Source organism: Polypterus senegalus, chromosome 5 (genome assembly GCF_016835505.1).
Source record: "Polypterus senegalus isolate Bchr_013 chromosome 5, ASM1683550v1, whole genome shotgun sequence".
Lineage (NCBI taxonomy): Eukaryota > Metazoa > Chordata > Cladistia > Polypteriformes > Polypteridae > Polypterus > Polypterus senegalus.
The window spans coordinates 184,712,280-184,726,877 of NC_053158.1; the positions used below are offsets into that span (position 1 = coordinate 184,712,280).

A 14,598-nucleotide genomic window follows, 5' to 3' on the forward strand; every position below is an offset into this window, starting at 1 on the left:
AAGACAATGACCGAAAATACAGTTAGAAATCTACAAAGGCATTCATGCAGAGGAAGAAGTACAATGATCTGGAATGGCCGTCACAGTCCCCCAACTTGAATATCGTCGAAAATCTATGGGATGATTTGAAGCAGGCTGTCCATGCTCAGCAGCCATCAAATTTAAGTGAACTGGAGAGATTGTGTATGGAAGAATGGTCAAAAATACCTCCATCCAGAATCCAGACACTCATCAAAGGCTATAGGAGGCGTCTAGTGGCTGTTATATTTGTAAAAGGTGGCTCAACTAAGTATTGATATATTTCTGTTGGGGTGCCCAAACGTATGCACCGGTCTAATTTTGTTATGATGCATATTGCATGTTTTCTGTTAATCCAATAAACTTAATGTCAGTGCTGAAATACTACTGCTTCCATAAGGCATGTCATATATTAAAAGGAAGTTGCTACATTGAAAGCTCAGCCAATGATAAACAAAAATCCAAAGAATTGAGAGGTTCCCAAACTTTTTCATATGACATATATATATATATATATATATATATATATATATATACACACACACATATATATACTGTATACACACACACACAGTATATATAGAGAGATTTTGTAAGACATGCCTGGACACCATCAGACAGACACCGCATTTTTATAAAATGCACATTTATTTTTATTCCAATACACACCGTCCCGCACAACACACTGTGCTCCTCGCACCAATCCCCTTTGTCACAGGCCTTTCTCTCACTGTCCATAGGCTGCCTTTTCCTCTCTCCACGGGAGCTTCGTCCTGCTCCCACTCCTGACTCCAGCTCCCAGATTGTAGTGCGGCGGCCCCTTTTATAGTGACCAGATGGGCTCCAGGTGCTCCTTCTGATGACACTTACTTGTGTAGCAGAAGTGACAGGGGAGCACCCAGAAGCACTCCGGGTGCCCCTGGAAGGATTATCCTCCATATTCCCGGGTGTGGCGGAAGTACCCGGGCTCTCTGAAGCTCAGGACGCCCCCTGGCATTGGGCATGGGCCCCAACGGGCTTGAGCCTCCTTACTCACATTTCGTGGCCCTCTCCAACTCCAGGGCAGTTGCCCCCTCGTGGCCTGGAAGACGAATACACCACCTCCCGGTCCTTCCAGGCGTCCTGGCTGGGTGTGTTCACCCTGCAATGGGGTAGCACCCTGCCCAGAGATTGTTCCTGCCTTGTGCCCACTGCTTGCTAGGATAGGCTGTAGATTCTCTGTGGGTTTAGAAAATGGATTGATGGATGTATTGTTTCAAATAAAAATATCCAAAATACTCTTTGCAATAAAACTTCAACAATACTTATAACCAATATGTCTGCACAGCAGTTCTGAACGAGATAAAACCTTCACAAAATGGATTAATGTAAAGTAAAATTTAAAATGAGCTACAGAAAAAAAAATTGTGTAGTGCAATGCTATGTCTTATTGGTGTGTTTTTAGCTCTGAGGCTAACGATCTGCGCTGGTATCCCGAAAGTTGCCGGTTTAAATCCCTGTCACTGCCAAAAGAGATCCTACTCTGCTGGGCCCTTGAGCAAGGCCCTTAACCTTCAATTGTTCCAGGGGCGCTGTACAATGGCTGACCCTGTGCTCTGACCCCAAGGGGTATGTGAAAACTAACAAATACCTAATACAAGAAATTGTAAAAGGCGAAATAAAGAACATAAAAATCATAAAACTTCCTTGAACTATTACTGTCAGAACATAAGAAAAGTTGCATTTATTTGGAATTCTAAAGAGAATAAATCCATACACAGTGAGCGGTACTTTAGTCTTCACCAGTAGCTTGGCTTGAGTAGCTCAGGTCTTCTTCATTTAAGGTAAATGTGAGTAATTGCAGAGAAGCCAGTTACTGTTTCACATCTGCCTGATGTATGGGTGTTGCATTGAGGGTGGAAAGGTGCTAAATGAACTCCCTTTGCTTTACATAAATTAGCTAAAAAACAATGAATCAGTGCCAAAGCTTGTTACATCTCAAATAAACCTTGTTTATCAAAGTACAAGGAGGAACAGATTTAGCAATAATTTCACACATCTACGGGGCAGGTACATTCATTTTTCTATTTTTTTTTTTCCTTATGCCACCTACATAGGTGGCAATGAAATGGAAGTGATCAGCACTGCTGTGCTAATACAATGCAGCTCCTGCTGTGAAATGGTGACACTCTCCGCCCTCTTGCTATTTTGTGCTTCCCCATAAGCTAAGCAGGGATAGCTTACGGGCCGTGACAAAATAGATAAATAATAAATAGTATTATCTAGCAGTGGAAAGAATGCAAAAATTAAGTGCACTCTCAGTTTATATTAGTAACTAAGACTAAGTCATTAAATACATCAAATATTGTGTTTCCTAATGACAGGTACAATTTGTAGATGTTTTTAAAGTATACTATGTTTTAGTGTAGTAAAAATTTCCCAATATGTTCCCTTGTTTCTATATTAAATATTAATTGCTATGCATCTAGGCTGGTAACTTGAAGGTTGCCGGTTCAAATCCTAGTAGTAACAGAATGAATGCTACAATATTGGGCCCTTGAACAAGGCCTTTAACCTGCAGTTGCTATAAGGACGCTGTACAAAAAGCTGACCCTGCGCTCTGACCCCAAAAAACTCCCTGGAGAGGAAGTTGGGGTATGTGAAAAATGTCAAATTCCTAATATAAGAAATTGTATATGGCTAAAAAGGAATTACAGATTATTTAAAAAAAATATGTATTCCTTTATGCTAGTGTATTTTCCATCCATCCATTTTCCAACCTGCTGAATCCAAACACGGGGTCACGGGGGTCTGCTGGAGCCAATCCCAGCCAACACAGGGCACAAGGCAGGAACCAATCCCGGGCAGGGTGCCAACCCACCACAGGCTAGTGTATTTTGTACTTTATTAAAGGAATCATTAACTTCATGTTGTGTTTACAATTTGCATTTTGATAAACACTTTTACATTTAGCTTACTACCTTCATGACTCCATTATATGTCCTTTGTAGGGTTGAGGGATGTCATTGGAATTATAAGGCTGTCAGTTCAGTTTCCATCACTTACACTGTTTGAGCAGTTCTTTAACCTGCTAGTGTGCCAACTGTAGAGCTATAGAGATAAATGTGAATTAATTAGAAATCATGTTGGATTAAAAAAAAAGTTAAACAAAATGTCAATTAAAGCATCCCAACAGATATAACTAACCTGCACAACTACATAATGACATTTTATATCACCTTTTACTGCAGCAGCTAAATAGGTAACTATAATATTAAATTAATATTAGGAGAAACTGTCATTCATTTCTGTTTGCAAGTATGTCCCTGACTCGCTTGTTTTAACAAAGAATGTTAAGCACTGGAGTATTGCAGCCATTAGTAAAGGTCAGGTCAGCCCAGGGTCATCTTTACTTTTTTCAGAGTTTGACTGGAGGGATTTCACTCTGTAGTACTGGGAGTGTAGCATTGCTAAATGTGTTTTACCAAAGGAATGTCAATAACAAAAAAACAGTATTAGGTAAAATAACAAGTCATGTAAGTTTCAGGTACATATAACAACACATTTCTTCACTTTATTTCTATAACTGCTAATTGACTGTCACCACACCAAAGAGCCTCAATGCCAGGTCATTATTGAGGGAGTGAATGAGGAGGTGGAGCACTGCTATAAGTACTTGGGGTCCACATACTGTAAGTGACAGGCTGGATTGTTCTCTTTACGCAGTGGGGAACTGTATAAGAAAGGGTAGAGCAGACTCTTTTTTCTTAGAAGACCGCATCCCTTTAATATGGATAGTCGCATCCTTCACATATTCAACAACCTTGTGATGGCCAGTGAGATTTTTATTTATGCTGTGGTGGGCTAGGCAGGTAACATCACTTCAGGAGAGGCCCACCAAATCAGCAAATTGATTAAGATAGCAGCAAGTAGCAGCCGAGAGAATGAAGACAACACTGAGGGCCATTAGAAACAATGCTACACATTCTCTCTCTGACACACCAACATTAAGGATTATTCAGCAGAAGTGTGTCAAGAATCACTAGAGGGGCTCCTTCATAACTACGGCAATAAGTCTTTATAGCACCTCACTGCCACTAGAACTGCTCTGTTATTTGGAGTTTTTTCTGTCATCCCTGGCCATTGGACCTTACTTTTATTCTATGTTAATTAGTGTTCTCTTATTTTAATTCTTACTTTGTCTTTTTTCTCTTTCTTCATCATGTAAAGCACTTTGAGCTACATTATTTGTATGAAAATGTGCTATATAAATAAATGTTGTTGTTGTTCAGCCAAGTCAGAAACTATCCTTCTTTTTAGTTATTCTGGTATTTGAGGGGGGTTTTTATTGTAATATTTATTTGTTTGTTTATATATTGAGCCCCTGTAATAAGCTAAATCCCCACCGGGACAAATAAAGTTGTGTCTCTCAGTCTTTCCATCTATCTGTTAACTTTTCAATTATATGGTGCCTTTCCTATCTGCCTGACCACCTGCCTACCAACAAAATGTAATGTTGCTGTTGAAGATTAAGTTTTCAGGGTAGTCAGGACATTTCTGATCTAATGATAATTTTTTTAACCTGTTTCATTATAAAATGATGCTTTAAAACTATTTTTTTCATGACCCCTGGACAGTAAACACAGCTGTCATAGTTAAACACCATTGCATATGGATCCTCTGCCCCTGTGATATCAGTTTTGTAGTTTTCTTCATTGCAGTATTAAGTTTGTCTACATTTGAGCAAATTAAATTTCTTTGTATATATTTTATGTTTCAATATTATTTTAAGTCTTTGTTGAAATATTGTAAAATATTTGGGTTTGGTGTGGCCTCTGCCATCTGTGTAAGATTTAATAATATAGCCTCATTTTTTATTGCACAAGTTGACTTATTTCTGTATTTTAGACTGCTACATCCATATTCTCAAAAACACTACCCTCGTGGTGTTTGACAGCCGCTGTAAAGCCATTATAGAAACTAACGCATATGAATATTTTTTCACTTTAATGATCAGTTTTCTGTCATCTAGTGCACCACATCCCATCAGATAGTGATACTGTTGATCTTCTTGTGCCTTGTTGTGTTTGTCCATTCTCTGTAATGTTAAGGTGGCCCATCCAAGTCTCGTCCTTACACTATAAGTGCGACTTTGATTAATGGAATTCAAAAACAGGGTTTCAGTCTCAATATACATATATTTTGTTGTTTTTTTTTGTTTTTTTTTTCTTTCAGAAAAGAAGCTCCAGATCAAGCCCAGGTTCTGAGCATCACCTATCACCAGCCTGTTCCGTGTGCTACAGTATCTCAGGAAAACAACTGCCACTCAAGTGGTAACTTTTATTATTGGTTTTTATCTACATTCTTTTATGCTTCAGAGTTTCAGTAATACTGTGTACATAATAGGTGAGTTGAGAATATAAGATCCTAAATAAAGTTTATTGAAACTATTTGGCAGAAAGTTGTGAAATTTGTTTCTCCAATCAAAGCAAGCAAAGAAATCTTCTGCCGCCTCCAACCCCCAAAATAATGAAAATGAAAGAGTGATCTTGTCTTTCCGCTGTTTGCCATTCTCTCCTGTTTTGCAGAACAGTGCAGTGTATATTAGCAAATTGAAATTTTTTCACCCTTTTCGGTTCAAGCAAATCATTGAGAATGTTAAAATATACTGGGGGACACCTTTATGTGTCTGACATCCTTGGCCAAACATTCAGAATCTCTGAAAGGGAGACATGTAAGGTGCTAAAGGGTATGGCACAGTAAATTCTCAAAAACAACAAGTAACAGTATAACTGACAGCTGTTGCGGGGAGGGGCATTCTAGGGGCTTAACCCTGGGTAAATGACCCCCAGACATTGGGATTGGTTTGTGCCCCTGCAGCAAGTGAAGGCCTAACATTTACAGAATTAAACAAACTGCAGTGAAACGTAAATCCCTCTTATGCACAAAATATGGTAACTTAAAGCCAGTTTTGGAAGATGTTTGCATGCCTCGGAATATTTTTTTTCTAATGAAATGACTGGAGTGTATCCTGTCAATGTACAGTTCCAATTTATTCCATTACAAGGGCTGCACCACAATGTCAGTGTGGGTTCAGTAGAGTGGACCTGTGAAAAGAAACTGGTCGAAACTACAGGCTTTAAATATCTTCAATGAGAATTATACTCATTTGTTGTAACACATGGCTACCAGCTGCCTAAAGGTCACAAACATTTAGATAAAAGGATGGAATTTGTGTGCACATAATCTCACTTTAAATACACCTGTCTGTCTATGTATGGTGCCACCCAGACATAATGTGTTCAAAGCATACATTTGGCTGTGAAAGACAAGTAGCCTTTCAAAACCATGATGCTATAAAATGTAAAGAGGTGCTGATCAAGGTGAGAATGAACATATTTTAAAAAGCACTGACAAAGGCTTATAATATAGTCAAGTTATCCTACAAAAGATAGGAAAGATGAAACATCCCATCATCATTCAGAAAATATGTTCAATTGCTTACCCTCCCAACCAGTTTTCTCCCATTGTAGACTCTCACAAGGTCTGTCATGTCAATGCCTGAGCCCGTCTCACTCTCTTTCTCTCCCTCCATCTTGAGGCTGAGAGAGCACGGGTTGTAGATCTTTTCTTTCATGTCCTAGGCCATGTCATTTTAGGCAACCCTGTGGGGTGGTCTTCTGTCGAGGATCTTAGTGTAGCCTTCATTCCTTCAAGGAACAGGTTTTAAATGCCACATGTTAAAATCAATCAGATTACCAGACTTCCAGACTTTTGGGAAGTCGGACAAGATACATAGCCTTCACCTGTTCCGGATCACCTGGCGTGCTGCAGTTCCAACATGGCTATGTCTGTATATTCAAATTCTTAAATTCCATCTTCTACAATATGCAGACCAAGTAAACGCTTACCTAGAAGTGGGGTCTTTCCAGGTCTTCGGCAATTGAGTCAGTTCTTATCTTGACAGTGACGAATGATACAACCTGAATCTTACTAAACCTTGAGCTTGAAGGGCAGCTTGTACCTGTTTTGAAGTTTTTCTTGGTTCTTTCCCCACCATCTGAACCAACTTTCTCTTTAATCTCTGGTCAGTTTTTCTTGTGCTGCCACATCCAGGTGTCACATGGGCCTTAACCCTTTTGCTAACATTGACAACACTGAACATCAAGCTCTTTGGAGTTGCTTGAACATGCTTGGCTGTTTCTATCTGTCTTGCCTCCTCAGACAACTCTCTGCTTTTCCTTTTTTTAGTGTGAGCTGTCGTCTCCGTTCAAACTGGCTGAACCAGTGACTAAAACAGTGAAGACACAAGTAACAATCATTAAAAGACAAGTCTGTTTGAAAGTTCACTTCGAGACAATTACTTATAACTTCAGTCATTTTGTCCATGACATTTTTGAATGTCTTTGTAGAATAACCAAGATTCAAATTCTTTTCCCAACTTTTTTGTTTTGTTTTACTGAAAAGCAAAGAATTACAGAAGGTTTTTACATTTCAATACTTTTCATGGATGAATGGTACATTATTTGAATAAAATGTAAGAGTGTCAATGTTTTCAGCTGTCTGTAATTAAAAATATTATGTTAATAGCTGGAACTTGCTGTCCCGGCCCACCTAACTTGACAGACAGACCTTCAGTAATTTAACAAGATGGTTTCTCTTCTATGTCATTCTGTTTCTCATTTTATTAGCCAATGACTTTCCTCTTGCATCTTCACTGCATAAAGACAAATTGGATGGCCCTTGAATATTTTGACCAAAATAGCACTGCACTCAAAGGAAACTATTATTATATGTATTGGAAATTCTAAAAGGAAATTCTTTTACTTTATTGGTTTGTGTTTTCTATTTTATTCCTTGCACACTGAAACTTTCTAGACAAGCAGTGCAACTTGATGGAAATCAAACTGTAAATTAAAAGAAGTTGTCCCTTTTTATATGGATCCAAATGTTGAACACTTTGTCTCAGTACACTCTGATAAAGAGCAAATCCTGGAGGCGCTATATACTCTACCTAAGGTGTCTGTTAGTTTGTCCTTGCACTTTGGATGGGTGAGACGGCATATCACTCTCTGTCAGTGCAAGAATTTCGAAGGAATCTTGCATTCCCTAATTAAAAACTTTTTCCATATTTTAAATCGCTGGAGTATGACATCATTTTGAATGTGATGTGTGGTCAGAGGAGCTATAATTGCCAGATAATGTGATCAGCATTACCCGTTTTTATTGCTTCTCTGTTGTGACACATTTCTGCCAAATTGTTCAGGGCTTGCAGTAATGAAGAAGCAGCCTTCCTGCTTTTTCATTTCAAAATTGACTAGAGAAAAAGATGGAGTGAAGATTATATAACCTACAAATACTTCAGAAAACTTGCAGAAAGTCCTACTGCTTTTAACTTGTAATCCAGCAAAGCTCAGTAGATGCTCTTTAGCTTACCTTTAAAATATTTTTTTTTTATTTACTGTGCAGTGAAAAAGGATTTGTGCTTTTTGACTGTTGTCTTTTATTTTAACTAACTTAATGTTTTTCAGGCCTTTAGTGGGTTGAAGTCATACTTGAGAGCAGAGTGTGGGACACAGCAGAGTATGGTGTGAAAGTTAATCAAACACCCAGTCTTCAAGCACCAAGGTCACCACCTTTCTATGATACTATGCCACTCTGATTAGGGTCAGCCATTTAATTACTTGGTTTAGAGCAGGCTTGTCCAATTTATGCCAGACTAGCTTTAAAGTCACTTCAACTCTGTTATCCCTGTCATGGAGTCCATTTGGTAAAGTTTGAAACAGTAATTAATCTTCCCATCAGTGACTGTCTTGCCAAAAATTTCTCTAAGAACAAGGAGTAAAATTTTGCATGATGTCTCATAGACCCCTAAAGTAAAAACTATTGAGATGCAGGCCTGTGTGTCCTCCACTAAAGTCAGCATTTATGATTCCCCACTGCATAAATGGAATAAACAAGAAGCGAGCTGTGAACCATTGGTCACTATAAAGAAAAAATGTGCCCCACTTCTAAATTCTTCTGAAAAACCAACGAAAGCTCTAAAATAAAACATGGGCTTCATTTCATGGTAGGATGGCCAACATTCTGCAGAAGAATCCTGAGGAACTGGGGAGAATTCATGGTTCCTTCTACAACAGAACTTCCCTAAATAACAAGAACACAGGGACATGGTTGGAAAATTTTTGCACAAATGTTAAAAAAATGTTCCTTAATTAGCAGCCAAGCAATAATGAACAAAATGAACCAAAACATGAGCAGCAATATGCGACCAGCCTGATTTGCTCAGGTCCTAAAAACATTTGAACAGTGCTCTTAGAAAAGTAAAGAAAAAAATCAACATTTGAAAATGTCTGCTATTGCACAATGAGAGCAAAAAGCCATGGAATTAAAGAACAAGTTTAAGTAGCAATAAGAATCGGCACCTAATTAAGCAACTGTTTTGAGTTTGAGGCCCTGACTTAGTTGGTCTTCTGTTTGCTCACTCACGTCACATTTAATTTTTGTTTAAAGAAAGAAATTAAGCAATTCAGAGGAATGATGAAGAACAAATCTTAAAAAACAAGTCATTTAAAATGAATTCAAAAGAAGTTAATTGGCAGCAAAAACTGGTCACTAATTAAGAAAAGGGTTAGAATGAAAACCTGCAGCCACTGCTGCCCTCCAGGGCTGGAGTTTGAGATCCCTGATTTAGGGAGATGTAAACACACCGCTTGCACTCTGGTGTGGACCAAAACAACTGCACTGAGACCCTTTGGAAAGGGTGGTCTTGGTGTGGTGCCAAGTGAACCCTGGAGAAGTTTGCATGAGGTCTGACTGTGATCCGATTTAACTACATGAAATACTCTGCCTTATGTGTGACATTTTGTGTGCTGTGGTAGTCACAGCGAGTGTCTTTTGTTGTTACTTGGGGAATTTCATTTATAGCATAACGAGTTGAGGATTAACATGGAGCATTAAAAACATTAAAAAGGTAAATAAATGCACACATGGAAAATTATAACACAGTTTGCATGAAATGAAATGCACAAATACTCAATGACAGCAGCACCTGATTCAGTCCAAGAGACTCTGGTGTGTGCAATCAGACAGAAATTAACCAGGCTGTATAAAAAAAAAAAAATTGGCAAAAATTTACTTGTAATCCAAGTTGATCAGAACACTTACAGCAGTGGCAAGAAATAAACAGCAGTACCCTGCGAGACCACTCATCAAACGCCCAAATCTTACACCATGACCACACACGCAGGTGGGGCGTCCTGACATGTTACTCAATGTTAATCAGATATTCCAAAAAAAAAAGACATTAATAACAAATACATACCAGGGTTAAGACAACAGACACGTGATATGAAGGTACATCCATATTGTGGCATGATATTGTGCCTAAATAAGCAACATCACACAATTAAATGAAAATGGTGTGATAAGTCTTGCGTCGTAAAACTGAAGCAGTAGCACTATATAAATGGAATGAATTATTAATAATTATGGAAAATGTACAGTGGGGCAAAAAATATTTAGTCAGCCACCAATTGTGCAAGTTCTCCCACTTAAAAATATGACAGAGGCCTGTAATTTTCATCATAGGTATACCTCAACTATGAAAGAGAAAATGAGAAAAAAATATCCAGAAAATCACATTGTCTGATTTTTAAAGAATTTATTTGCAAATTATGGTGGAAAATAAGTATTTGGTCACCTGCAAACAAGCAAGATTTCTGGCTCTCACAGACCTGTAACTTCTTCTGTAATAGGCTCCTCTGTCCTCCACTCGTTACCTGTATTAATGGCACCTGTTTGAACTTGTTATCAATATAAAAGACACTTGTCCACAACCTCAAACAGTCACACTCCAAACTCCACTATGGCCAAGACCAAAGAGCTGTCAAAAGACACCAGATACAAAATTGTAGACCTGCACCAGGCTGGGAAGACTGAATCTGCAATAGGTAAGCAGTTTGGTGTGAAGAAATCAACTGTGGGAGCAATTATTAGAAAATGGAAGACATACAAGACCACTGATAATCTCCCTCGATCTGGGGCTCCACGAAAGATCTCACCCCGTGGGGTCAAAATGATCACAAGAACGGTGAGCAAAAATCCCAGAACTACACAGGGGGGACCTAGTGAATGACCTGCAGAGAGCTGGGCCCAAAGTAACAAAGGCTACCATCAGTAATACACTACGCCGCCAGGGTCTCAAATTCTGCAGTGCCAGACGTGTCCCCCTGCTTAAGACAGTACATGTGCAGGCCCGCCTGAAGTTTGCTAGAGAGCATTTGGCCATGTATCGTCAGATTTTGAGTGAAAACCTCCTTCCATCAGCAAGGGCATTGAAGATGAAACGTGCCTGGGTCTTTCAGCATGACAACGATCCCAAACACACCGCCCGGGTAACGAAGGAGTGGCTTCGTAAAAAGCATTTCAAGGTCCTGGAGTGGCCTAGCCAGTCTCCAGATCTCAACCCCACAGAAAATCTTTGGAGGGAGTTGAAAGTCCGTGTTGCCCAGTGACAGCCCCAAAACATCACTGCTCTAGAGGAGATCTGCATGGAGGAATGGGCCAAAATACCAGAAACAGCGTGTGAAAACCTTGTGAACACTTACAGAAAACGTTTGACCTCTGTCATTGCCAACAAAGGGTATATAACAAAGTATTGAGATGAACTTTTGTTATTGACCAAATACTTTTTTTCCACCATAATTTGCAAATAAATTCTTCAAAAATCAGACAATGTGATTTTTCTGGATTTTTTTTCTCATTTTGTCTCTCATAGTTGAGGTATACCTATGATGAAAATTACAGGCCTCTCTCATCTTTTTAAGTGGGAGAACTTGCACAATTGGTGGCTGACTAAATATTTTTTTGCCCCACTGTAGCAATGTGAAAATCTCTGGCATGATGTTGGAACAAACCAAACAGACTAGGAGTGTGAGAATGCCTTAGAAGACTCCTCACCGGCTCCAAAACATGTTTGCACGTCGTGATCTTAGCCCAAGTGCGGTGTTACCAGGTACTGACTTAGTAAGGTGTACTCACAAATGCCACATTTATTACTCTTTTACTTTTTTAGATTTTTTTATACTTCATCAAATAAATTGTAACTTTGCATTGACATTTTCATCAAAATGCATTTCTTTTAGTTTTTTTGATGTTCAGTTGTATTTACTATTTTGTACTTGAAATGTACTTTGGCCAGGGGTGTCCACACTTTTGAATGGAACTGTTAAATATTCTATGTTTGTATACGGGTATCTCAGGTTTTATTAGTTATTATGGGATGCTCTAATTATCTCCCTTCATTCTTGAGGAAAAGAGGAAGGCCTAAGAGAAGGTTTACGGATGTGCTGAGAGAAGACATGCAGGTGGTAGGTGTAACAGAACAAGATGCAGAGGACAGGAAGATATGGAAAAAGATGATCCGCTGTGGCAATCCTTAATGGGAGCAGCCGAAAGAAGAATTCTTGAGAAAGGACTGGTACAATAGCCAGTAAAAGTGGGAAGACAGAAACAGGCGGTTCTAAGGATTCAGTTGGCCGTGTCACTCTGTCCAGTGTAGACAGCGCATTGCTGGCAGTGTTTGTCGGGAGTCCTGCCGTGTTTCCCAGGCCTCCTGACTTCCCTGGTTATAAATATTCCTAGAGACTATGAGTGGCAGAGGGCAGCTCTCTGGATTCCTGGCTAATGACAATCCCCCATGCACTCACACAGCTGTTAGTAAAAGTTGGACTCTCGAATTTGTCGAGGGAGGCTGAAGGACACAAATGTCTACTTTTTTTTTTTTTTTCTTCCTGTGTTCAATTCTAACCTTGAGGACGCCAATCCCACAACCGTCAGTTACAGATACAGTGGTGTGAAAAACTATTTGCCCCCTTCCTGATTACTTATTCTTTTGCATGTTTGTCACACAAAATGTTTCTGATCATCAAACACATTTAACCATTAGTCAAATATAACACAAGTAAACACAAAATGCAGTTTTTAAATGATGGTTTTTATTATTTAGGGAGAAAAAATCCAAACCTACATGGCCCTGTGTGAAAAAGTAATTGCCCCTTGTTAAAAATAACCTAACTGTGGTGTATCACACCTGAGTTCAATTTCCGTAGCCACCCCCAGGCCTGATTACTGCCACACCTGTTTCAATCAAGAAATCACTTAAATAGGAGCTGCCTGACACAGAGAAGTAGACCAAAAGCACCTCAAAAGCTAGACATCATGCCAAGATCCAAAGAAATTCAGGAACAAATGAGAACAGAAGTAATTGAGATCTATCAGTCTGGTAAAGGTTATAAAGCCATTTCTAAAGCTTTGGGACTCCAGCGAACCACAGTGAGAGCCATTATCCACAAATGGCAAAACATGGAACAGTGGTGAACCTTCCCAGGAGTGGCCGGCCGACCAAAATTACCCCAAGAGCGCAGAGACGACTCATCCGAGAGGTCACAAAAGACCCCAGGACAACATCTAAAGAACTGCAGGCCTCACTTGCCTCAATTAAGGTCAGTGTTCACGACTCCACCATAAGAAAGAGACTGGGCAAAACGGCCTGCATGGCAGATTTCCAAGACGCAAACCATTGTTAAGCAAAAAGAACATTAGGGTTCATCTCAATTTTGCTAAGAAACATCTCAATGATTGCCAAGACTTTTGGGAAAATACCTTGTGGACTGATGAGACAAAAGTTGAACTTTTGGAAGGCAAATGTCCGTTACATCTGGCGTAAAAGGAACACAGCATTTCAGAAAAGAACATCATACCAACAGTAAAATATGGTGGTGGTAGTGTGATGGTCTGGGGTTGTTTTGCTGCTTCAGGACCTGGAAGGCTTGCTGTGATAGATGGAACCATGAATTCTACTGTCTACCAAAAATCCTGAAGGAGAATGTCCGGCCATCTGTTCGTCAACTCAAGCTGAAGCGATCTTGGCTGCTGCAACAGGACAATGACCCAAAACACACCAGCAAATCCACCTCTGAATGGCTGAAGAAAAACAAAATGAAGACTTTGGAGTGGCCTAGTCAAAGTCCTGACCTGAATCCAATTGAGATGCTATGGCATGACCTTAAAAAGGCGGTTCATGCTAGAAAACCCTCAAATAAAGCTGAATTACAACAATTCTGCAAAGATGAGTGGGCCAAAATTCCTCCAGAGCGCCGTAAAAGACTCATTGCAAGTTATCGCAAATGCTTGATTGCAGTTATTGCTGCCAAGGGTGGCCCAACCAGTTATTAGGTTCAGGGGGCAATTACTTTTTCACACAGAGCCATGTAGGTTTGGATTTTTTCTCCCTAAATAATAAAACCATCATTTAAAACTGCATTTTGTGTTTACTTGTGTTATATTTGACTAATGGTTAAATGTGTTTGATGATCAGAAACATTTTGTGTGACAAACATGCAAAAGAATAAGAAATCAGGAAGGGGGCAAATAGTTTTTCACACCACTGTAAGACGTGGAGCAAGGCTGAGATTTCCCACAAATGTCTTGATGATCTGCTAAGCTTGTCCGCCTAGCATTTGCCATTTGGTGTTAATGGGTTTCTGCACCTCTCACATGAAGCCAACAGCCCAGTTTAACTTGAAATGGGCATCAGAG

The 14,598-nt window shown here is 39.4% G+C and overlaps 1 protein-coding gene across 1 annotated transcript in view; it reads left to right on the forward strand.

Annotated features, from left to right (window-relative positions):
- Window positions 1-5,447, forward strand: part of zc3h3 (zinc finger CCCH-type containing 3) — a 243,221-nt gene extending 237,774 nt beyond the window's left edge. Inside the window, exon 12 of the mRNA XM_039753748.1 lies at window positions 5,233-5,447. Coding sequence (XP_039609682.1) covers window positions 5,233-5,264 — 32 coding nt within the window. The 3' untranslated portion in view covers window positions 5,265-5,447. The remainder of the gene's footprint in view (window positions 1-5,232) is intronic.
- The last annotated feature ends 9,151 nt before the right edge of the window (window positions 5,448-14,598 follow it).